This window comes from Eleutherodactylus coqui, chromosome 8 (assembly GCF_035609145.1).
Source record: "Eleutherodactylus coqui strain aEleCoq1 chromosome 8, aEleCoq1.hap1, whole genome shotgun sequence".
Classification (NCBI taxonomy): domain Eukaryota; kingdom Metazoa; phylum Chordata; class Amphibia; order Anura; family Eleutherodactylidae; genus Eleutherodactylus; species Eleutherodactylus coqui.
In genome coordinates, this window is record NC_089844.1 from 58,443,289 (window position 1) to 58,468,908 (window position 25,620).

General features: G+C 46.0%; 1 protein-coding gene across 3 annotated transcripts in view; it reads right to left on the bottom strand.

Annotated features, from left to right (window-relative positions):
• Positions 1–21,277, bottom strand: part of ARMC8 (armadillo repeat containing 8) — a 99,046-nt gene extending 77,769 nt beyond the window's left edge. For 2 of the 3 annotated variants that reach the window (XM_066575678.1, XM_066575677.1), the window contains exons 1-5: positions 21,221–21,274; positions 3,590–3,666; positions 3,360–3,431; positions 1,345–1,487; positions 1,149–1,246 (exon numbers count right to left, since the gene is read on the bottom strand). In XM_066575678.1, the coding sequence (XP_066431775.1) occupies positions 1,149–1,246; positions 1,345–1,487; positions 3,360–3,431; positions 3,590–3,666; positions 21,221–21,274 (444 nt within the window). Of the gene's footprint in view, positions 1–1,148; positions 1,247–1,344; positions 1,488–3,359; positions 3,432–3,589; positions 3,667–21,220 lie in introns of all 3 variants that reach the window. The other variant, XM_066575679.1, reaches the window with a different exon arrangement.
• Between the last annotated feature and the right edge of the window lie 4,343 nt (positions 21,278–25,620).

The window sequence follows — 25,620 nt, forward strand, 5'->3', positions numbered from 1 at the left end:
TTTTTAATCACTTTTATTGGGTTTTTTGGGAGGAAAAATGGTAAAAATTAGCATTTTGCCTCAGTTTTTTAGCGTTTTTTTTTTAAACACTTTTTGCCGTCCAGGATAAAAAGCGTGTTTGATTTATTGTACGGGTCTTTACGGACACGACGATACCAAATATGTGGGATTTTTCTTTTATGCTAATATGAGAAAAAGCATTAAACATTTTTTTTTACATTTTTATTTTTTGCACTTTATTTAGATTTTTTTTTTTTTTTTTACACCATCTGTGTCTCTCTGATGGACTTCACTGCAGCACTGATGACCGCTACGATAAGGCATGGCAGGACTCTACCCCCTATACCCCCCCCCCCCCCATGCCTTATCATTTATTACAGCGATCTTAGGCAATGGCAATACAGGACGCCAGTATCTGGCGTCCTGTTGCCATAGCGACCAGCCAGGCTCTCTGCAATAACATCGCGATCTACCAGAAGAACTGCACTCAAATAACAGAATGTGTGTAACGTAACCACAAGAAAGGACATTGGAGCATAAAAACTAGCCACACGAGCCTGGCATGGTACATCAGCTAATGCCACAAAATGTTGATTACAGATTGAAAGACTTTGGTCATTACTTACTCTAGCTTGGCCAAGCAAGACCATTTAGAATTTCTTCAAATCAGAAGTCTTAACCTCAAGTATCTTTTTATTACCTACCCACCCCCCCCAAAAAAAAGTGGTGTAATAATTAAAACATTTCTATGTATTCTAGGAAATAAGGCTAGGGCTACACAGCTACTTTGGCCGTGGTTGTGCAACCAAGGATCGCCGTGTAGCCCTGTGACCTCACAGTCATATTTAAGTCATTGAGGTATCATGCAAGTGTCCTCAAGCTCAACTCGCAGATCGCAAAACATCCACGAAGGTTAGATATTTTACAACTAGCGGGTTGCGCCAACTTGGAGGTCACACCGAACCCCCTGACTTTTACAAAAGTGCAAGACTACATAGCGATCTTTGGTAAAAAAATAAAAAAAGACCCTTGTGTAACCCTATTCTATATATATATAAAAAAAAAATTGGAACAGTTCACACGCTATATTAAGTCAGACTTCACTTCAGCTATGCTCATAGTTTATCAGTGAATAAGGAAGCTCTTACTGTATACAAGAGTTCCACTGGAGTGACCGGGCTGGTGAAAATTGTACGGAGACATCGCAAACAAGCTTCAATGAATCGGATGTCTGCTGCCAGTAAGCCTGAAAATGCAGAGTAATGTGTCTGTCAGAATGAGAAGTGCCTGGCAGGTCAGTCCGGCACACGAGGCCAGAGAACGGCACAGAGAGGCCACCACTACCTTGCAGCAGGGCTGGGATTATGCGGCAGTCTAGAAGGGATTTCACGTTGTTTTCTGTGCCCATAGACAAGCTGCCCAGGACCACAACACATTCTGTCCTCATTTCTAGGCCGGACGTCTCTTGCTGGAGTAAATATAATAATCTGTCAAAGGAGAGCATATAATTACAGCACTGTTTGTAATCTAACGAGTAAATACAGTATAGATTAATAAATATTTCACAATACAAGTAACATGATTTGGACTGTCAATAAAATCAGCTTCTGACAAGCTCAGGCACGGACATGGATCCTGCCCGGATAAATAACAGAGACCACGTCCATGCAGAACAGGAGAGCACCCAGAAGGTCTGAGGAGACACTTAGGAGGGGAGTGAGGAGACTTACAAGGCCATGCATGCTCCTCTGGGTAATGCATGCCAATAAGGAAGATTGAACAAAACCTCTGCAGCGCCACCTATTGGATGGCAGCATTCCTTCAAATCAATGTATGACTCTTGAAACAAAATGCTTTAAAACAATGATTGGGAATAGGAAGCCAAGCCAGAAAACTATACACAGGCAGCTGTTTCGGGGTGTTTGCCCCTCATCAGTGTGCAATAGGTTTCTGGTTTAGCTACACCTATTGGATGGCAGCATTCTTTCAAATCAACATACGACTCTTTAAACACGTCAAGCTAAGACAGAAACCTACTCAGCCCCCGACCTACTAGGTGTCTCCAAACACCTTCTAGGTGCTCAACTTAAGGAGAGAGGATACTCCTTCCGACCTACGTCACAGGCCTCTCACTAGCCAAGCCACCTGCTGCACACCAATGAGGTGCAAACACCCCGAAACAGCTGTCTGTGTATGATTTTATGGCTTTGCTTCCTATACCCAATCATTGTTTTACAGACTTGTTTAAAGAGTCATACATTGATTTGAAGGAATGCTGCCATCCAATAAGTGCCGCTGCAGAGGTATTGTTCCATCTTCCTTATTTGCATTCATTTAAATGTGACTGCCAGAGATAGCCAAGCAAATGTGCTTGGCTATCTCTGGCAGTCCTACTGTTCTTATGATCGGTGGAGGTCCCAATGGTTGAACCCCCATCAATCAGATACTTACTCCCATCTTGTGGCTAGAGGATAAGGTTAAATCTTGGCAAACCCCTTAAATGACAAAGCAAGCTTTTTTCCCCCCTTTAGTTTTTCTATATCACATTCCAAGAGTCATACCTTTTTCTAATCACCCATCTAAACAGCCACAGGAGTGCAAATTTTTACAGTGCTATTTGCATTTCTGAATGGCATGCTACATATAATGTATTGTATAATATATTGGGGGGGGATGGGAGAAAAAAAACTGGAATTCCTAAATTGTTATTAAAAATTTTATGTACGGAGTTCACCATGTGGGATAACAGGATAATTTTACAGTTCGGGCTATTATAGATGCAGTAATACCTCTTCTGTGTGTTCTTTTCGATGGGAAAAAGGTTATTATTTTACTTAGGTTTAGTAATTTTTTTCTACAGAAACTTTTGATTTTTCTTAGTCCCATTGTGAGATTTTGTCAGAACTAGAGGACTTTGTTGAGCCCACGGCAACTCATCGGCACCTTAAGTTCACTTTGCAAGGGCTTACAGATTGAGACTCTCTCTGTAAAACTACTTAGGTGCTGCAGCTTACTACAGCATCAAAGATAGTTAACCCCTTTCCAATCCAATTTCTATCCTGGTTTTCCTAGGGGGCTTACTCTTTTTCTGCTGTTATACAACAAGCAGAACAAGCTCCACAAAAGTAAGTTTGACATTGAACTTGTTTCTCAGAAGGAAACATCGGAGTTGCATTCAGAACAGGTTTCTCCAACATCTAGTCTGAGCTTGCACATCCTAGTGGAAGCTAAATGGTCTCATAGTATAAGAATAGCATCTGAAGTTGTCAAACGGCAAGCCAGCTCTAACTTCATGGGAAAGACTGCCAAGAAAACTAGGCACAAAAAAAAAACCAAAAAAACAAGACACCTGTCTGTACCTTGGCACTGCACCCAAAACTATCAGGTTGGCTTTTTGCTTGTTGTTTCCAATAACTGCATTTTTCATATCTCTGCAAATTAAAATAAAACAAAAAAAACACAGACATTTTAGAGCTTACAAAATAGAGAGATAACCAAAATGTTTCTGAAAACAGGTAGTATAACCATCTAGTGCTCCACCTCACACTCTGAAAGAGATTTTAGAAACTACAAATATTGATATACTTACATAACTCCCTGTAGAACTTTTTGTGGATCCGGATCGAACAGTCTGTCCACATAATGGCGACTACTGGCTGTAACCTCCTAAAAGGAACAAAACAGACAGAAAGGAGTTACTGGCAGCACAGGCAATACTGATAGGACATAGAATCTGCATTCACTACCTTCTGGCTTAAAGAGGAGCTGTCATATTGTGAAGTCTGCCGGGCTGGCTGCATAGCTCTGCACCCACAGCCCCATTGACTATCTACTCACCCCAGTTCACCTGTATCTGCTCTTCTTAGATCCGAGTCCTGGGGATGCGATTCTGTCAAGTGGGCAGTTCCCACCACACTGTTAATTAAGTGGGCGACATCAGACTTGACTGACTGATGTCACCTGTGGCAGTGAAAACTGCCCATTTGACAGGTTTACAGAGCCGAAAGCTGGATCCAAAAAGAGCCTGTAATGGTGAATAGGGGCGAGTATCAAGAAAAGAAAAGAAGTAATGATGTCAGTAGAGGTGTAGCTGCAGAGCCACAGAGCCAACACCACTGACTTCACAATAGGACAGAACCTCCTTATAGATTATATATACACAAAATATACAAAACCACCAGTAAAAAAAAAAAAAATACCAGAGTACTTGACCAATCCACGATGAATTTCTTGATTTCCTGGTAGTTTTTTTTTTCTTTTTACACAATGAGACCATTTTTATGTGGATTAGGAGGTGGTAGACAGTTTTTAATCTCTCGAAGGGCTTCTTCAGACGACCATATATCGGCCGGATATTCACACCCGGAGAATTTACGGCGTCTCTCTCTGCAGGGGGAGTAGGCTGGAAGAGCTGGGAGCAGTGCTCTGAGCTCCCGTCCACTCCGCTGATCGGCACTATTTGCAATGGGAGGGGGCGTGACGGGGGCAGAGTAAAGTCTCGCAACTTAGCTCCCGCCGCCTCCCATTGCAAATAGTGCAGAGGGGCGGAGAGGAGGCGGGAGCTCAGAGCACTGCTCCCGACTCTTCCAGCCTCCTCCCCCTGCAGAGAGGGGTGCCGTATATTCTCCGGGTGTGAATACCCGGCTGATATACGTTCGTCTGAATAAGCCCTTCGGGAGATTAAAAAACTTTCTACAACCCCCTAATCCACATAAAAATGGTCTCAGATTGAAGATGGCATAATCCTCATAAACAATACAATATCAAGTGATTTTGTGTACACACACACACACAAATTACCCCCCCTCCATAAACAATACAATATCAAGTGATTTTGTACACACACACACACACACACACACACACACAACTACTCCCCCTCCACAAACAATACACTCACATATTGATAAGGATTCTGCGCTTCATGCCGACAAGTCCCCATACACTATCTCGGCATGCATGCCCGCGTAGTGCACACCAAGATAGAATATGCAAAGCAGATTGCAGCATGCACGGCGTTAGAGGCACAACTGACAGTAAAGATGTTTATTACTGGGCATTAAAACCCGTCCGTGTGAGCGCCCCAACACCAGCGCTCAAGGTGATGTGCTTCCATCCAGCGAGCCAAGGCAGATCCTAAATGCCAGATAAGGTTAGTTTCACGACGGCGATTGCGATTTTGCAGCGAGAAAATCATGGGAAAACTGCGTCTTTTTGGATGTGATTTTTGAGCGTCAGCGCCACTTTTTGTTGCAAAAACATCGCTGCCGTCTGCGATTTTCTCGCACTTTTTTGCCGCGATTTTTTAGCGCGAAATTCAATAGGACTTTCTAATGTTAAAAACGCATCATACAAAAATTACAAATTCGTGCTTTGCTATGCAATAAAAAGGAGACTTCATAGGGAAACACGGAAAAAAAGAAAATCTGCAAAACGCAGAAAGATAGGGCACGTCGCGATTTTTTCATAATTCTGCGTTTTTACTCACTCTCGCACCCGTCTGAAACCACCCTAAGAGACACTCCTGGAAATATGCAAGTGTCAGAAAGTTTATGCTTATTTTCTATAGAAGCTCCCATAGAATCACCACATTGGTTTCTGGCATAGTAGAGTTTACTCATCGGTGAAACCAAGATTTTGAGAATTCTGCCAAGACTTTAATCTTGTTGCCATTTACAATTAGCCCTACCGCTGCTCCGCCGCAACGCCATGATGTACTAAGACAGAAGGCCCGAGGCTCATTTAAGAGATGTGCCAGCCGCTAGGACGGTCCCGCTGCATGGCAAGGATAGATGGGCGAGAGGAGTCATGTGAGCACCTACCAGCAGCTCCAGTGTAGGGAAGTGATGCCGGCTTGGTCAGTGGGATTATAATGGAAGGGTGGGGGGGGAGACTTGCACCTGTTTTGTAGCTCCTGGCTCTTGTGAATATGTTTGGGGGATGGTCTTGGTCAGTGTGATCACTCAATCACTGGAGGGGGGAGGGTTGGAAGCACCTGCCCATGTGAATGTGGGAAGGGGTGAGAACTTACTTGGTCAGTCATTGGACAGCTAAGGCTGGGCTCACACAGGCAGGCCAGATTCTGTATGCAGGAGGCCAGCAGTGAGTTCTGGTTGTGAGCCCGGCCGGCGACCCTGCCTACCTTATTTTCCCTGTATAGCGGATGACTGTGGCGGCTCATCATCAGTCATGCCAAATACAGGTTTTTTTTTTAAAAAGTGTATTTACGGCGCTGTCGCTCAGCAATGACGCGGGTACCCGTGTCCCCATATGCAATTTGAATTGCATATATGCTGCGGGTGAGACGGCACGGACTCGGCAGCAAAATAGGGCATGCTGTGATTTTTTTTCTCCGCAATTCGTATTCACGAGTGTGAGCGAAAAAGCGATTTTACATGCTTCATAATGCCTACGTTTTGTGTCGGATGTCGCAATTTGAATGATTGGGGGGTGTTGAGGAACGGGTTAGGTCTGTGTCATTACTATGGTTGGCTGGGGATGGGGAACAGCTATGAGTTGGAATATAATTTGGAAGACCGCTATAAACGTGACTAATATACAGCGGGGCAAAACCAAAAAAGGGGCAACAGAACTCAAAATACACTTATCAGAAATATACCAAATGACAGTATACACACTAACCACATGAAGTAATGCAAGGTTCTTGGTATATAATATACAACGGATGCAATTATTATACGGAAGAATAGTAATATATTATCTAATTATATATGCTTTTAAATATGGCGGCTAAAAATTGCCATTTAAAAGCCAATGGCTCCTAGGTGATTCTTCTGGTCGGGAGCCCTGCTCCTCCGGTCTCCAACCTGTGCCGCTGAAGCGGCTTGTAAGGGCTGGCGGGGAGTTGTAGTATCTCGTCAGCATGTGCTCGCACCCCTGGCATCACGACTTTCCAGGAGGAGCGCTGCAGAGGAACGTTCCTGCAGTCTTGTGGCTTCAGAACATGGGATGAAATATGGAAAGAACTAGCAGAAGGGACACACAAGCCGTTTGGGAATAGAACACTTGGAGTAATAATATTGATTAGTCATTTTTTCGCAAAGAAAAAAAGAAATCGGTAAGAAGAAAATGTCACAAGGCACTAATTACATTGAGGAATCTCCTAATGGAGCAGATAATATTACATCTCTACAGGAAACCACAAATCCATTTCCATAGGATGGCACACTAGAATCAGATTGGTCTGTATACATTAGGACTAGAAAAGGGTCCGAAACTGACTTTTTCTTTTTACTTTACCCTTGCTCATAAAAAGTTTTAAAAACGTAAAAAAAAAAAAAAAAAGATAAAAAAAAACACACCACACATGAAATGCAATGCTGCTTGGAAGCATTCGCATAAAACTGAGAAGTTAACCTGTTCAGGACCAGGCACTGTGAATTTACGGTGCTTGGTCCTGGGCTTAAAGCTTAGCAGTGTGTAAAATTACAGCAGCGCTTTAAGAAGGGAGGAGTTATCAGCTGTTGGTGACAGCTGATAGGCAGGAGGGGTATTTAACCTTTTCTGCCTGCTGCTTCCCTGCTTAGCTGTGTACTGAAAAGTGAAAGTAAAAGTGTAACTTTCACTCTGGGAGCCGTGTATTATTAAATTCCACACCACCTCTGCTCCATTTGCAACCTGATTGGTTGTTTGGGTTGGTTCGAGCAGAGGTAGTGTAGAATATAAAAATATGCCCGGGAGCCGGTGGGGGGCACGTGACCGCCGGAGTCCCCTGCTACAGCAGAGCTGCAGAGCTGGAGGGTCACACTAGACCCTGGCTAGCTCTGCCAGTGACTATTGTCACTACAGTGGTTGTTTTCCTCTGCAACTGCGGCTCCTATGGATGCCTCAGCTACAGTGGGTAAGTGTCAAATAAAAATTAAAAAAAAAAAAAAACACACACGTGAATGTCCCCAAGACGTCTTATATGTTGTCATGAAAAACATAATTATACTCACAGAGGCAGAAAAAAGTCTAATTTTTTATATATCAAAGCCCTTCACAGTTTAGACATAGTTTAAAATAATTCCTTTTTATTAGGTAATTTTAAAAGAACATAGAACAAAAAAACAGGGCACTACAAATAACCCTCTTGATTGCCAGAGGTATATTGACCTTAGTCAAATGGTAGGCGACTTAGCTGCTTGCTTATTTTCTATATATATATACCCTTTTAGTGTTCAAAGTTTAGGGTCTATATGGTAACACAGCAGCTGCCGTTGTACCATAAAACTCGGGTTCGGGAACTAGCAATATCTCACGCATTTATTCCCATATTCTGAGTCCTATGATAAAGATTAATCAAGACTTAGATTGAAGGCAAATATCTCAGCGCTTAGTCTCATATCTTTTTCAGTATCATAAGACAACAGTTTTGCGGATATATAAGGTGTGTGCCTTTCGACTTGATAATGCCAGCATATAGCTTTTATTTCAGGTGAAGTTCAAGTAGATAAAGGCTCATCACCTATAGTTCCAATTATAATATCATAATCTCCAATTTTTTATATTTTTCGTATTTATTTAGATCTAACTGTTGTCTTATGATACTGAAAAAGATACGAGACTAAGCGCTGAGATATTTGCCTTCAATCTAAGTCTTGATTAATCTTTATCATAGGACTCAGAATATGGGAATAAATGCGTGAGATATTGCTAGTTCCCGAACCCGAGTTTTATGGTACAACGGCAGCTGTTGTGTTACCATATAGACCATAAACTTTGAACACTAAAAGGGTATATATATATATAGAAAATAAGCAAGCAGCTAAGTCGCCTACCATTTGACTAAGGTCAATATACCTCTGGCAATCAAGAGGGTTATTTGTAGTGCCCTGTTTTTTTGTTCTATGTTCTTTTAAAATTACCTAATAAAAAGGAATTATTTTAAACTATGTCTAAACTGTGAAGGGCGAAAAAACATAATTACATGCATAAGTAAAACAAAATTCCAGAGGAAAACACCACAAAGCCGACACCAACCCAAACCGTTGCCGTATGCGCCCTGTAATCCAAAACCATACATATTATATATCAAAACGTCCGAAACAAAATGAGGAACCCGTTCCCATACTTTATTTTAATGTAAATATACTTATTAAAAAAAATAACTAGAAATGTAAAAAAATTTTTAAAAAACTTTTAGCTTTTTACCCCCAATAAAAAATTTTTTAAAAAAAAGGAAAAAAAGTCAGTAAAAAAAGATTAAAAAACAAAAAAAAAACGCCCTTTATGTCACAGAAAAAAAAAAAACACAGTAAAAATAATTTTGGTAGCTAAAGTAAAAAAATAGGACAGTAAAACTACCACGTGTAAAATCCCTAAAAAGTGTCTGGTCCTTAAGGGGTTAAAGAGCAATCTAGGTCTCAGCATCAGGCCTTGTTCACAACAGCAGAACAATCAGAGCGGCAGTGGTGCCATATACCAGCGCCTCTCGAGGGACCCCACAGACTACAATGGGGTCCATCGGGTTCTGCTATGGTGTCTGAAAAATAAAAATGCTGCACTATTTTTCTATCAACCCCTTAAAGGGGTGGTCTCGCGAAAGCAAGTGGGGTTATACACTTCCGTATGGCCATATTAATGCACTTTGTAATGTACATTGTGCATTAAATATGAGCCATACAGAAGTTATTCCACTTACCTGCTCCGTTGCTAGCGTCCTCGTCTCCATGGTTCCGTCTAAATTCGCTGGCAGCTTGCTTTTTTAGACGCGCTTGCGCAGTCCGGTCTTCTCTATTCAGCACGAGCCGCTTCAGTGTGCTCCCCGCTACAGCTCTTCTGCGCATGCGCAGACGAGCTGTCACTGCTCGGGAGCGCGCTGCAGCGGCCATTCTGCACCTTCCTCTGTTAGAGGAAGGTGCAGAAACTGGAGCTGCCCAGCGGAGAAGCCCAGCCCAGCCCAGCAGCCCCGAGAAGCGTCCCAGGTAAGTGATGGGTCGGGGGGGAACTAGCGCTGCGCCAGGGGAACTAGCGCTGCGCCGGGGGGGGGGGGGGGCTGTCGCTGCGATGGGGGAACTAGCGCTAGGCCGGGGGGGCTGTCGCTAGGCCGGAGGGGGCTGCCGCTGCGATGGGGGGGCTGTCGCTAGGCCGGGGGGGGGCTGCCGCTGTGATGGGGGAACTAGCGCTAGGCCGGGGGGGCTGTCGCTAGGCCGGGGGGGCTGTCGCTAGGCCGGGGGGGGCTGCCGCTAGGCCGGGGGGGGCTGCCGCTAGGCCGGGGGGGCTGCCGCTAGGCCGGGGGGGGGGGGCTGCCGCTAGGCCGGGGGAACTAGCGCTGGGCTCCGGAACCTAGCGCTGGGCTCCGGGGCCTTCACGTGGGCTGAGGGTCTAGCGCTGGGGAGCCGGGGGCTAGCGCCTTACCTGCTGCCTGGCGGTGGGCGTCTGGTCGGCGGCTGCGATGCGTCCGGTTGCCATGGAGACACAGCTGGCGGCGTCTCGGGAGCGCGCACGTCGGGCTGCAGCGAGCGACGGGGAAAGAGCCGGCGGCCATCTTGAGAAAACTTTATAAGTTGCTGAAACGCTGGAACGGTAAGTACGAACCAGCTAGAAATGTCATTTACAGGGGGGCTTAGTAATGTGTACTTAATGGGGGGGACTGGGCAAAAAAAAAATTTAACTGCTTCCTCGAGACATCTCCTTTAAGGACCAAGCACTGTAAATTCACAGCGCTTGGTCCAGGGCTTTAATCCCGTCCGATAGCAAAAATACAGCACTAGATTAAAGCCTCTGCTCCTGCAATCAGACAGGTGCAGCTTGGGTCCCCCAGCTGTCAGACACAGCCGAGAACCAGGAGAAAGGGGAAGCATTTTTTTTTAACGATCAGCTATGTTGCAGCTTCTCATTGGCTGCTGTGACCACCTGATTTCCTGTGACATCATCTGTCACAACAAACGCAGAGACCAGAGCGGTGCTGCAGCGCTGGATCGCAGCGCCCATGGAGGAGTAAATATAGTTCAGTTTATTATTGTAATAGCAGAGGCCCTATGGAGCGGGGTTTTCTGGTAACCGGACAACCCATTTGAAACCATCTGATCATTTTGTTGTGCGTCCAGTTTTTTAAATTGATGCCAAAAAATTAAGTGCCGATACCTATGTTGCTTAATTTTGCTACCATTTGAGCTATTTGCTCAGCTCAGAGTGATATTTGGAAGATGAAGACCGGGCTCACACGATCGGGTCAGAATCTACATGTGGGAAGCCTGCAGCGGATTCTGGCTGTGAGCCCGGCCGGCGACCCTGCATACCTCACTTACCTGTATTGCAGATGACCGCGGAGGCTCACAGGCAGTCATGCGCAGTACAGATTTTTTTTTTGTATTTCCCGTGGCGCCACTTAAAGGGGTTGCCTCGAGGCAAAAGTGAAGATTTTTTTTTTGCCCAGTCCGCCTTCTAAAGCAAACATTACTATGCACAAGTGTAAATGGCTTTTAACGATGGTTTCTACTCACCGTTCTAGCGTTTTAGCAACTTATAAAACTTCTTCCAAAGATGGCCGCCGATCCTTTCTCAGGGATGCACTGCGGTTTTCTCCCATGGTGCACCGCGGGTCTTCTCCCATGGTGCACCGTGGATGTCTTGCGTTCCACTGCCGATTACAGCCACCTAATTGGCTGATCGGCACACGTGACTGGGCGCACCTACACGATGACGCGTAGAAGGGGGTGGAGCTAGAACGCCGCTCGTGCCCGGACCGACCAGAAGGGAGAAGACCCTTCTGCACAAGCGCGTCTAATCGGGCGATTAGACGCTGAAATTAGGCGGAGCCATGGAGACGGGGACGCCAGCAACAGAGTGGGTAAGTGAATAACTCCTGTATGGCTCATATTTAATGCACGATGTATATTACAAAGTGCATTAATATGGCCATACAGAAGTGTATAACCCCACTTGCTTTCGCGGGACAACCCCTTTAATGATGACGCAGGGACCTGCAACCAATATGCAATGGGCATGGGCTACAGGTTGGACGCCTCCACTGATATGAGAACGCAGATTCCGCAGTGAACTATAGCATTCTGTAATTTTTCTTCCACTCGTGGAATACGCAATACATATATGGAAGTGTGAAGGAAATTTTTTTTAAAAAGCATGTTTTTCTATGCACGCGGATCGTCCACAGAAACGCCGATTGCGAAATCTACAATTCAAGTCCGGTCGTATGGGACCTGCCTAAGGCCACATTCAGACGGCCGAGTTGCGCCTGAGATTCTCAGGTGTAGCGCCCATTGGATGGCACATGGACACTGAACATTCATGTCCTGCTCTCTTCCATGAATCAGACCTCAACAGGACAAAAAGCTCCACTGATATTAATAGGTCTGAGTTCTGTCCGAGCTTACTCCATTACAACCTGACAGAAGTCGGACCTAAAACTAGGTCAAGTTACAAGTTTTTAATGCGTTTTGTTATCTTTGCCTTTAAGTCAAAACCAAGTTTAAAAGGAAAATGCTTGTCTTTTTTCCAGTCGCCCCCCCCCCCCCCCAAAGAAAAGACGATGACATCATCAATACTGCGGAGTGTGAACAAGTCCCAGTAACTAGAGCTATGGGTTGAGAGCCCCTGCCCATCACACGCCGTCTCGTCAAGCAGTGATGAGTCCAGTGCGGGGTTTTCTAGTACATTGTACTCCAGCATAATGGCCATTGTCTGACTGACAGAGCTGAACATTCCTGACCCGTCCGGGGATCCCCTCTAGAGGAGTCCATGATACAACATGCCATTTTTGTTCATGTAGGAGGACTGCATGAAACCCTAGCTGGAATCCTCTATACTTGGCAGTATATTCAGGAAGCCATCCCATTGTACTCCGTATACGGCCTAGATAACTGTTAGCATGAGAAGAGAATACGTATAGGGGCGGCGCAACAGGACCCAAACATCCGATTGCAGGGGAATTCATGATCAAGCCTTGGAAGCTGTGTCCCACATGGTACATCTAAGGGCTTCATCACATGGGCATATAATGTTTGCGTATTTTCCACATACATAAGGCCAGGGTCACATGAGAATGTCTGTATTGTGTATTCTGCATGCGAAATACTCTGTACCGGTCTTCCATAAATCCGCCGGGTGCATTGGGCCCTAATGTGCTGCATCTGTACAAGTCGCCAGGCTGATACTGCACTGCAAGAGTCGGTGATAAAATATATGCAATTTTCAGACTACATTTCGGATGTGAAAATGGTATTCACACCCAAAACACTGTAATAACCGCATAGGAACGCTTTAGCAGCTCCATGTGGGGACGCAGCCTTAGGCCTCATGCCACGCGCGGATCAGATTCCACATGAGGGAGCCCGCAGCGGAATCTGCCCCTGCCCGCGGCCGAGGACACTGCAGCTCTTCTATCTTCTTCACTACGGATGTGTGCGGAAGTGCCAGCCGGCACGCCACCGCACATGCACAGTTTTTTTTGTTTTTTTTTAAACTACTGCTTTTCTGCGGAAACCGCAATTTAATACCATTTGGCATCACCGCATCCGAAGCAATCCATAGAAGAAATGGAACATACTTTTGATCCCTCATGACAACAAACACATTTTAGAAAAGGAGCCAAATTTCTTTCATTTTGCCTTGCAAAATAAAAAATAAAAAAAAATTATATATATATTACACACACACACACACGTAATAAAAAGTGATCTAAACAGTAATAGGGACACCAAAATGGTACCAATAAAAACTACAACTTGCAAAAAGAAAAAAAAAAAAACACCTTACAGAGTCCTGTTAATGGAAAAATAAGGAGTGTTCTGCGTCTTTCAATGTGGCCATGGAAAAGAAATATAATTTATAATAGTTTTTTATTGCATAAAAGTAAAAAAAAAGCATAAATAAAAAATATATGTGATTGTACCGTTGATATAAGTAAGTGATTACAATATCAGAGCAGAATGAGAATTTAACTTGAAGGGAGGCTATAATCCCCTGTTGTACCACCTCTAGCTTGGCTACAAGATGTGAAACCGGGCCAAAGGGGGGCTTTAGTACCGTGTACCACCTCTAGCTTGGCTACAAGATGTAATACGGGCAGACATGGAGGCTCTAGTACCCTGCTGTATCACCTCTAGCTTAGATACAAGATGTGAAACAGGCAGCATGGAGACATACAGATTATATAGATATAAATGTTAGTATCTTCGGAATCGCGCCGAACTGCAGAAAATAGTCTAAAACACTACATGCTGATCTAACTGGGCAGTACTGCTCACGTGGATAAGTGAATCAAAGGTGTAGTGTCTTAGACTACTGATGTATGCCTCAGGCCATCCTTATAGGTCCAGTTGCTTTAACAGATCTGTCACCTATAGGCCACGATGGCATTCTTTTAACTTGTCATGAAAAGCTGATGACATACCCATTAAATGGATGCCAGTGATTGATGCCATACTCACTGGGAGCTTCCCCAACATACTCCCTGGCTGTACAACAGATCAGGCCTGGGCTGGAGCTCGTCCCGGTTTTACAAGTCCATTTATCTGGAGGCCGACAGTAAAATGGGCTATTTTCTATTAATTTTTGGGTCTTTTTATTTATAGTTCTACATTTTCAAGCAGGCTGCCTCAGGGACCTAAGTGTTCCCCAAAGTCTCCAGTATTTTGTGCACTCCTGAACGAGATACTTTACAGAATGTAACAGACAACTAACGCCGGTGTGATGGAATATTAGCCCATCCTGGTGGCATTCAGTGCAGGATGGGAAGTGAAAGCAGGACAATGGTCGCCAAGGCCACGAGGACTCTTGCAGGGTCTGTCTTGGTACAAAGGGCCTTGTTCACGAGGCTCAATAGGCAGCAGACCACGGCGGAGTTTTCTGATGTGGATATGAAATTTAATTTGCAAGAAAAGTCGGGGGTCGTCGGGCTCCTTCACGAATCACACGTACAATCCGCAGAGAATAGGACACATAGATGTCAATAGGCTCGTTCTCATTTCCCGGTTTTGGGCGCGTAAAAAAAAAAAAAAAAAAAATTAGAACAAACTATCTTTCTGTGTATTTGTGCACCAAAGGAGAAGGCTATGGGGAGGGGTGAGGAAGGTGGGGGGGTGCAGAAATGCATGGGCGATATGCAAGGGGATGTGTGAAACACTGCGCACTTTGATACGTAAACACATCTGGAACTCATTACGCAAAATAGCCATTTAAATCTGGGCGTGTTTCTCTGCCGCGTGCAAATGAACACGCCCTACAGTAAAATATGTCACAACACCAACGAAAAACACTCGGTTATAGTGAAAATACGTTGCAGTGAGTTGGGTGCATAAACACAGACGCGGTAACACCATGGTATTACATCATACTGCAGGAGTGATCAAACGATTGCAAGTTCTTGTCCCCTATGGAGATTAAAATAGAAAAAAAGGGTAAAAAAAAAAAAAAAAAAAACTGTTTAAAAAAGTTTTAGCAATTATTAAAAAATAACAGGGGTGATAAAAGTGAGGGGAAAAAAACTACAAAAATCTAAATAAAAACATTTGATTTTGCTGCGTTTGTAGAAGTCTGATCTATCGAAGTAGCGCATTATTTATCCTGCATAGTGAACAGTCAGAAAAAAAGAATTTTTAGGTCACTCTGTCTCCAAAAGGAAAAAAATAAAGTTAAAAGCCATCATAAAATGTCACATGAGCTCCAAAACTAAACCAAGAAATTCTAAAGATATGTTATATTTTAGAAGTAGTACAGAAAAAAAATAAAAACACTATATAAATTGGTATCCTGGTAAACGTACTGACCCACAAAATAAAAGTTATAGAACAAAAGTTTTAATGTCAAGTTTCCTGCAGTGCATGCACCGTAGAAACAAGACCCCCCCCCCCCCCCCCAAAGATGGAGGAATTTCAGGGTTTTTGTTCCATTTCACTCCACTCAAGTTTTTCAGTACATTAAATAGCACCACTGAAAACTACAACTAGTCCCACAAAAAACTGGAAAAGGCAAAAAAAAAAAAAAAATTTTTTTTTTTTTTTGAAGGCTGCAACTTTAAGGGGTTAATAAATACTTGTGTCACCCATGAAACAATTCCGGAGCATCTTTACTCAGAATTCTATGTTGTGCTGTTTCTTATTCTTCCTAGAAGTCAATGAATGAATTAAAAGCTGTTACTAGTTGGAGGGGAGTGTCTCTATACTGTCCAATCACTGCTGACACTACCAAACTGTAGGACACACCTCTTTGACACAGAATGATAACACCCAGTTGTCAATTTATTCATATAATTCCAGTAGAGAAAACCCCAATACAGAAATCTAAGAGAAGGCGCTTCAGAACTGTTATTTCACGGGGAATACAAGGATTTACTAAAACAGCCCCGTCAGGAGAGCAAACTGTACATATACAATATTAAACTAGGCATCAGATACCCCGGAGAGCCTGATAGACTGACACTTGTTGCTGATGTGGCAGGGATTAAATGGATCCGTTAAATGGAATCATTTCCGTTTGTCTCGTCCCCCATAGAATACAATGACAGGAAAAAAATACCCAGAAAGGTCCATTCTGCCCAGATAAAGAGTCCTGCGCGTCAGACATATGTTCCCGTCAAAAAATGGAAGAAAAAGGAAGCAAAGTAAATCAATGAAACCAGTGGGGATTTTCCTGGAGCCATTATTTCCCCCGCTGTTACGGTACCTGCGCACACAGCGGTATTGCTGCGCGTTCTAATACAAATTCACAGCAGACTTCATCCCTTTAATCGAAAGGGTGAAATCTGTTGCGGATCGGTGTCACAATTCCCATCACAATCCACAGCACAGAATATCCTGCGGCTTCTGGTGTGAATCTGCACCATAATCTGCTGAGTGCCCTCAGTCTACGTTCACAGATATGCCTGGGGCATTCCAACGCGTTTCAGCGCCGGGGAGCAACGGTTACCTCTTGATGTGGAAGAGCATGTTTCCACGTCAGACTCCCTGATGTGAATTTTGCACACTGACCGCTAAATCCATGTTTGATCCGCAGCAAGAAGTGCTGAAAATTTTACCACATCGGTGTACCCTCAGGCCGCCTTCACACAGGGAAGAAAATCGTGAGACACACACAAATATGAGCCCCATTCTTTTGGTGAGCGCAATGTTGGGCTGTGGTTTACGGCACCATGTCGCGCTCACCTGTGTGAAGTTAGCCTTAGGATAGAAAAGAGAAAAAAAAAAAAACACTGATGGGAATCCCAACAAAGGTCACTTTCGGCCTATTTTAACTCCGGATTTGGTCTGTGTTTTGCGGACCTCAGGCCCCTGCACACGACTGGGTTTGAATTGCGGAATCCGTGGCTTTCCGCACCAAATCAAACCAATGGAGCATCTGCAAGTCCGTTCACACGAGCGGACAGCGACTGATTTTCCGCTCACGGAGGGAATTAGAAAATTGCAGCTCGCTCCCATTGAAGTCAATTGAAACCGCTGGAACAGTCGCCCTTCCGCAAATGACATTGCAGAAAGGTCACAGGACCCGCGGCATCGCCTAGCGACGGCGTGGGAAAGATAAATATTTGAAAAAAAAAAAAAAAAAAGCTCGCTGGCCGGACCTACCGAGGTACAGAAGACAACAAGAAATGACAGGTACGTGGGGTCCCCGGCCGGGTACAGAGTCCGAGACCGATGCAGGACTCCACATCCGGAATCCGACCAGTCATGTGCAGGCGGCATTAATATGGAGCTAATATAACTATACATCTATTCACAACTGCATCGTGGCCTATTTTAGTGTTTTTGCCTCATTGACTGTATTGCCATTATTTTCAACTAGCAAATACGGATCTGTATTTGCCCAAACTGAAAATAAAAGCAATGACAGTGAATATGGAGGCAGACAGATCCAATATGATGACGTACAGTTACAATACGCTTGTCTGAAAGCATACTATGAAGGAGCGAGCACAGAGAAAGTTTGGAAAGTGGTTCATTCCTGGGCAAATCACCTGAGGGGTAACAGGCGATCATCACTGATTTTTACAAAACTTTGTACATTTGTTCGTTACTACAATGTATATAAAAATCTTAAGTTCCAGACGCTTTGGGCCAAAAAACACAAGAGGGCTCAGTTTTTGGAAGGTCACTGAGAACCATCATTTTTGACAATTGGTATGTGGCAGAGGACTGGGCCCAGGAAGCTGCCCGCGGTCTTACGCTAGTCATCATTACACGTACGTTTAGAACACTGGAAATCCAATATATGAGGAACTTTTTTGGCGCTGAGGCACTCCAGAGAGCGGCCAGGATTTCTATACAGGCCCCATAGGCTGAAGCTTTTTTTACCGCAACATTTCAGGTTTTCTTTGTAGTTTTTGCAAAACCCATTCTTGACAATAAAGTACTGCCTGCACGGGGCTGACACAGCATGTCTGACCATGAGAAATGTGCGCACGGAAAAAGCTAGAGAACCAACTGCTTTGAATGGGTTTGTTCACATGCACAGATTTGGTGCGCACACTTTAGTCGCACAGAAAATGCGCAGCGTGCTCTGTTTTTTTCCTGCACATTTGCGCAGGGAGATAACATCTTTAACTCATTGCCCATTTCAATGGCTGAGAGCCTCGGTGCATGTTTTGTTTTTTGAGTGCGCACTTGTGCATGACTTGCACCGCAAAACTGACAGTTTAAAAAAAACGCTGCTGCACACTAAAATATGCAATGCGCAAAAACACAACGCAAATACACATAGGCTTGTGTGACACAGGCCTTAATGACACAGTCAGGTGACATAAATATGCTGCTTAATTAACCCGGGCTCACACTGGCACACCGGATTCCGCATGCAGGAAGCCTTCAGTGGATTCCAACTGTGAACCCGTCGGCGACCCCGATTTGCCTGTATTGTGTATGACCGTCGTCTGTCACACGCATTACAGGTTTTTTTGACTGTATTTCCCGCGCTGTCGCTTAGCGATGAGGCAGGTACCCGCGGGCTCATACTGTAATGCATGCAGTCTACACAGAATCCGTGGCAAAACAGAGCATGCTGCAGTTTTTTCCGAGTGTAAGCGATTTTACGCGCTTTTAAATGCCCACGCTTTTCCGCAGATTCTGCAATTGCAATCCGCCCGTGTGAGACCACCGTTGTTGAGGGCAAGTTCACACCTGCACCTGGGAGAGCAGGAAAGGCGAACCAAACGGCTCAAGAAATACAAGAGGGGTCAATTTTCGAAGGTCACTGAGAACCATAATTTTTGATCATTCTTATTTTGGGCCCAACAAGACCCCGGTAACAATGGGGTCCGTCCCGTCTCCACTCCACTGCCGGCTTATTTTGGGCCCAACAAGACCCCGGTGACTACAATGGGGTCCGTCCCGTCTCCACTCCACTGCCGGCTTATTTTGGGCCCAACAAGACCCCGGTGACTACAATGGGGTCCGTCCCGTCTCCACTCCACTGCCGGATTATTTTGGGCCCAACGAGACCCCAGTGACTACAATGGGTCCGTTCCGTCTCCACTCCACTGCCGGCTTTTAGGCGGCAGAGAAACCTCTGCCTGCAGCACTTCTTCCGGTATTTTGAGTCGGATCTACAGCGGAATCACCACAGATGTGAAACCGGCCTAAAGAAATTAAAAACAAACATTAAAAGTAGTGAACATTTGGGCGCAATGAACACGGGCGGATTTTAGCCGCGGTGGGCGCCTGGCCACGGATTCCGCAGCAATGTCCATCCATAGCATGCAATGTAAAAGGATTCTGTAAAATCACTTGTGATGTCCGGTCGCGGAGGAAGGATCGCAGCATGATCTATTTGCGTATGAGACAATGGAATCCATCCGTCCCACGGCGATTCTGAAATGTCCATTTCTAGATCGCCGCGGGTCCGCATCATCGCTGACGTGCGGCATTGAATTCTCTGCATTGTGCATGTGGGCAGGCCTGGCACATCCGCAACAGAGAAAAGACAATCTGGACAGGTACGCGAGGGTCACTGGCGGTCTGATTGCGCTGCGGGAGCCGACCGCGTGCATTCGGCTTTAGTGGAACAAATTGTATGTCAAAAAGCAGATTTCTCCCCCAATTCATTATATGAGGCGTATTCAGATGTAATTATTCACATTGGATGCCACTAGAACGGTCTGGTCACGAAAAAAAACATTTGTTTCCTCAAAAAGCGCCTTTGTGAAAAGTTGCCGTTGAAAAACGTCACTCTGCGGGCGCATTTGTGCACTTTTTCAGCTTTCTCTCTGAAGGGCCTCAGTTCCGAAATATTTTTTGTCATTTTTGTTCCGGTTTTACTAGAACGTGTATTGGAGTTACAGAGTAGGAGACATGGGTTATAAATCTACGTCACGAAGAGAACGCCGCCGCCGCGCACAGCCTCCTGCGCCAATTGTATCCAAAAATAGGAATTCCCAAACGTATGGCTCTCGATGACCTTCGGATAATTGACCTTCCTGCACGTCTTGACCTTGTGGGCCGACGGGTCTGAAAACGGAGATTTTTATATACATAGTCGTAACAAACAAATGCGCAAAGTTCCGTAAAAAAAAAAAAGGTAGCCAGCTGTGTGTAACGCCCCCCGGGGTGATTAGTCCTGGCCCGACTCCATCCAGCAGCAGATTGCGTGCAGCATCCTAGATGCCATCCGGACTCGTCGGTCCGCTCTCCGTGACAAGTCTGGTTCTACCGGTTCGTCAACAGACGCTCTTTATACGGAAGAACGCCCGTCCTGGTTTGTGGGAGTGCGCCGTGAACCCCAGAAGTCTGGAATTAGAGGACGCCACTTTACTTCATTACGCCACCCTAAAAAAAAGGAATTCGCTACCCAAAATTCTTATCGTGCCATCTTGGCGCTGCCAGACGGGCGCATCCTAACAAACCCGACTACCGCTACACACGTAGGGCGCCGTACAGACGGCACGTCGCACCCCCACGACGTCATAGGACGCGCTCTAGGAGGGGGCGCCGTCACCTCATGCCCACATACATGTGCCAGCCTTTTACACGTGACGGTGGCATGACACAGCAACACATGCATGGCACCAGATAAACAAAAACCACGTGACCCAAGTGCAAAGGAGGGCAACTGCTGGGAGTTGTAGTCCTGGCATAAAGGGGCTTTCTAGTGATGCCAGGTAAGCTGGTGCTGCCCTGCCACAACTCCTCACGACTAACGAGAAGAGTCTCTCACGGGTGGTACAAGGTGCAGGGTGACCCTCGTCCCCATAGCAACAGCTCTGCCCCCGGCAGTCCGCGGTGTGTCAGTGCCGGGCTGGGTGCGGCCTGCCCCCCGCTCACATACTCACAGACAGCACGCTCATCCGGAGCGGAGGCTCCAGCACACACGCCATCTTGGTCATCCCGCCTACATCCACACTTTCCACACAAACACTTGCCTACCCACGAGCGCTGCGGACTCAGAGGCCGCTGCCATCGTGTGACAGGAGGGGGTAGAAAATAACCTACGTTTTTTATAGCGGATATTGATTTATTTTAAAACCACGAAAAAGCAGCAGCCGTGTGGAAAGTGCGAGCGGGAAATCAGGGCTGGTTTCCGTGAAGTGACAGCTGCTGTGTGGAGTACAGCGACGCCACAGGCTGGACGTGGTACTGCGCGTACACGGCGGGAAGGGGGATACATGTTACCTCACGCCGGACGGCTGTCGTGCCTGTCCTCGTGCACTGGTGACAGGGGTGCGGGCACAGCTACAGCAGGGGCTTCTGGAGAAGGGGCAGGTTTTTGCACGGTTAATAAATGGCACTTTTTGTATTTGCACATACTTGGCATCATTTTTTTGACATTATTGTAAAATCTCCACAGACGGGTGTAGTGGCGCTAGCAGGGCCTCCTTGATAAATAGCTAGCAAGGCCACCCCGCTAAATAACTCCTGCAGTGCCCCCCTGATAAGTAGCACCAGCAGTGCCCCACCAATAAGTAGCACCAGCAGTGCCCCACCGATAAATAGCGCCAGCAGTGCCCCACGATAAGTAGCGCCAGCAGTGCCCCACCGATAAGTAACGCCAGCAGTGCCCCACGATAAATAGCACCAGCAGTGCCTCCCTGATAAATAGCGGCAGCAGTGCCCCACCGATGCCCCCACCTGATAAATAGCGGCAGCAGTGCCCCACCGATAAGTAGCACCGGCAGTGCCCCCCTCATAAATAGCGCCAGCAGTGCCCCCCTGATAAATAGCGCCAGCAGTACCCCCCTGATAAGTAGCGCCAGCAGGGCCACCCTGATAAGTAGCGCCGGCAGTGCCCCTCTGATAAATAGCGCCAGCAATGCCCCACCAATAAATAGCGGCAGCAGTGCCCCCCTGATAAATAGCGCCAGCAGGGCCCCCCTGATAAATAGCGCCAGCAGTGACCCCCTGATAAGTAGCGCCAGCAGTGCCCCCCTGATAAGTAGCGCTGGCAGTGTCCCCCTGATAAATAGCGCCAGCAGTACCCCCCTGATAAGTAGTGCCAGCAGTGCCCTACCGATTAGTAGCGCCAGCAGCGCCCCCCTGATAAATAGCTCCAGCAGTGCCCCCCTGATAAGTAGCGCCAGCAGTGCCCCCTGATAAATAGCACCAGCAGTGCCCCCCTGATAAATAGCGGCAGCAGTGCCCCACCGATAAGTAGCACCGGCAGTGCCCCCCTTATAAATAGCGCCAGCAGTGCCCCCCTGATAAATAGCGCCAGCAGTACCCCCCTGATAAGTAGCGCCAGCAGGGCCCCCCTGATAAGTAGCGCCAGCAGGGCCCCCCTGATAAGTAGCGCCAGCAGTGCCCTACCGATTAGTAGCGCCAGCAGCGCCCCCCTGATAAATAGCTCCAGCAGTGCCCCCCTGATAAGTAGCGCCAGCAGTGCCCCCCTGATAAATAGCGGCAGCAGTGCCCCACCGATAAGTAGCACCGGCAGTGCCCCCCTCATAAATAGCGCCAGCAGTGCCCCCCTGATAAATAGCGCCAGCAGTACCCCCCTGATAAGTAGCACCAGCAGTTCCCCCATGATAAATAGCGGCAGCAGTGCCCCACCGATAAGTAGCACCGGCAGTGCCCCCCTTATAAATAGCGCCAGCAGTGCCCCCCTGATAAATAGCGCCAGCAGGGCCCCCCTGATAAGTAGCGCCGGCACGTGTGGCAGTTCTCACAGCTATGAAATGTGGAAATAAAAGCGAAACATTTAAAAAATATATATATAAAAAGACCTGGACTATTGTGACAATCCCGACAGAGCAACTGTCCCAACATCAGACTGTGGGAGACAACAGGGCGCGTCATAACACGAAGATGGTTAGAATGCCTCCCGGGTGCCTCCTCTGAAAAGTAATAATGCCCACAACTGTCTCTACGGAAAAGTGACAATGCCCCAAGTGACCCCTTTAAAAACTAATAATGCCTTTAAATGCCCCCTCTAAAAGTAATAATGCCCCGAAGTGACCCCTTTAAGAGTAATAATGCCCCCAAGTTACCCTTTTAAAAAATAACGCCTCCTGAGTGCCCCCTCTAAAAAGTAATAATGCCCCCAAGTGTACTCTTTAACCATTTACCACCCAAGTCAGTTTGGGCCTTTGTGACCCGGCCCTGTTTTTCACACCTGCCATGTGTGACTTTATGTGGTGATAACGGTGGAGCGTTCTATTATTCAAGTGATCCCCAGATAGTCCCTTCATGACACGTCTTACTTTATGTTCAGGCTACATTCTGCTTGGTATTTTTTAAGTTTATTTAACCCCTTAATGCCACAGGAGGTACAGTTATGTTCTGAGGGTTCAGGATTTGTATGGAGCAGGATCAAAAGCCGATGCCACTCCATACAATGCAGGTGACAGCTGATACCTGTCCTCAACAGCTGCCCTGTTTGCGGCTGTTAACCCTTTAAAATGCCTCGATCACTACTGAGTGGTCCTGAATGACCGCTCCTGCAATGAGATCTCAAGGTGCCGTTTGGTTGCCACGGCAGCCTATGGTCTTCTGAAGGTCCCTGGGGCTGCCATAGCTGATTGCCTATCAAGCCATGCCTGTGGCGTGGCTTGATAGACTGCGTGTCAGAAGGCGGTATAGTGCACTACTACGGTACTTTATTACGTTTTATGAGTGATCAAACGATCGCAAGTTCAAGTCCTCTATGGGGACTAAAGAAGAGTTTAAAAATGTTCTAGTAATTATGGGAAAAAACAAAAGGTATTAGAAGTTAAAGAAAAGAAACCTTTTCCTGATCAACACAAAGTGGAGAGAAAAAAATGAAAATGAAGAAAACATAACGTGTTATTAAGGGGTTAAAAAAAACAAAATTTAGAGAAAATTGGGAAAAATTTGCATTTTCTCAGAATTTTACATCTTCTGCTTGTAAGCGCTCCTTCACACTGCTGATCGTGATTCTGCCACGGGACAATCGTGACAAAATTGCATTTGTGTTCAGGCGATTTTTGAGTGTCAGCGATGCTTTTTCCTGAAAATAAACTCGCATCGCATTGCTGCTGTCAACGATTGTCTCGTGCGATAGACAATGGGAGTTTCCAATGTTAAAGAAGCATCGTACGAACATCGCAAGTTTGTGCTTTGCCATACGATAAAAAGGAGGCTCCATAGGGAAACACGGGTGATCAAAAAAGCAAAATGTAGAAAGATGGGGCAGGCGGCGATTTTCAAATGTCGCAACATCGCCGGACAGAAAACATCGCAAATAGGAATGAAAGTATGGACAAGTATGGGCTTCATAATTCTGCGCTTTCTCACACAATCGCATCCTGCAAAAATCGTGCGATTTTATCGCAAGTGTGAAGTCAGGCTAATACAGGTATTCATACCACACAAAATAGTTAATACATAACATTTACCATATGCCAACGTTTTGGTAAAAAAGCCGTCTAGAGTTTGACTTTTCACCCTATAATTACTGTGGGTTTTTTTGTTTGTTTTTTTAAATTTTCATTCGCTGAGTTCCATAATGGAACGGAAATGTGAACAGAGCCTAAGGCCTCATGTCCACTGGCACACACGGAATCCACTGCTCCCTCTACCTCTCCGGATCCAGCATGGGTCTCCTCTCACCCGGCCCGATCTTAATTCTTGAGTACGGCGGATATGTCCGGGAGCATCGGGTAACGTGCCCGGCGCATGCGTTCTTCCGTTTTTTTGTTGTTAAATCTTCTGCTCTCCTGCGGATCCATGGTACCTCCACAGTGACAGCTGCGGTGGGGACAGCTTTCATTGACTTTAATGGAAGCCGTCCCTGTGGGATCTGCTGGAAAATGGAGTGTGCTGTGATTTCCTCCACACGTCGGGAAAAAAAAATCACATCCGCATGATTAAGTTGCTCTACGGATGCTAATGCATGCCTATGGGCAGTTAGAGCCGCGGATCTCCCGTGCGGGGGCCATGCGCGGATTTTGTAATTAAAATCCACCCGCAGACATTGGGCCTAAGATGGATAGATAGACAACATGCAGAAAAAATGAAAAAATTAAGCTAAGGGGAGTTTTAGGCTGGGGTTACATGGCAAGTCATGTGGCAAGAGACCGTGGCATAGTTCTGCAACGTAATACAAGCCAATGTGGTTGTGTTATGGCCTGCAAGTTGCCACAATAATGACCCTTCAATTGCAAGAAATCCAGAGGCACGGCAACTAGCGAGCCGCTCCATGTCCACATGGACTTGTATTGTTGTTGGGCTACGATGCATTTTTGGCCACATGACCTTCGTTGCCCGCAAAGTGGAT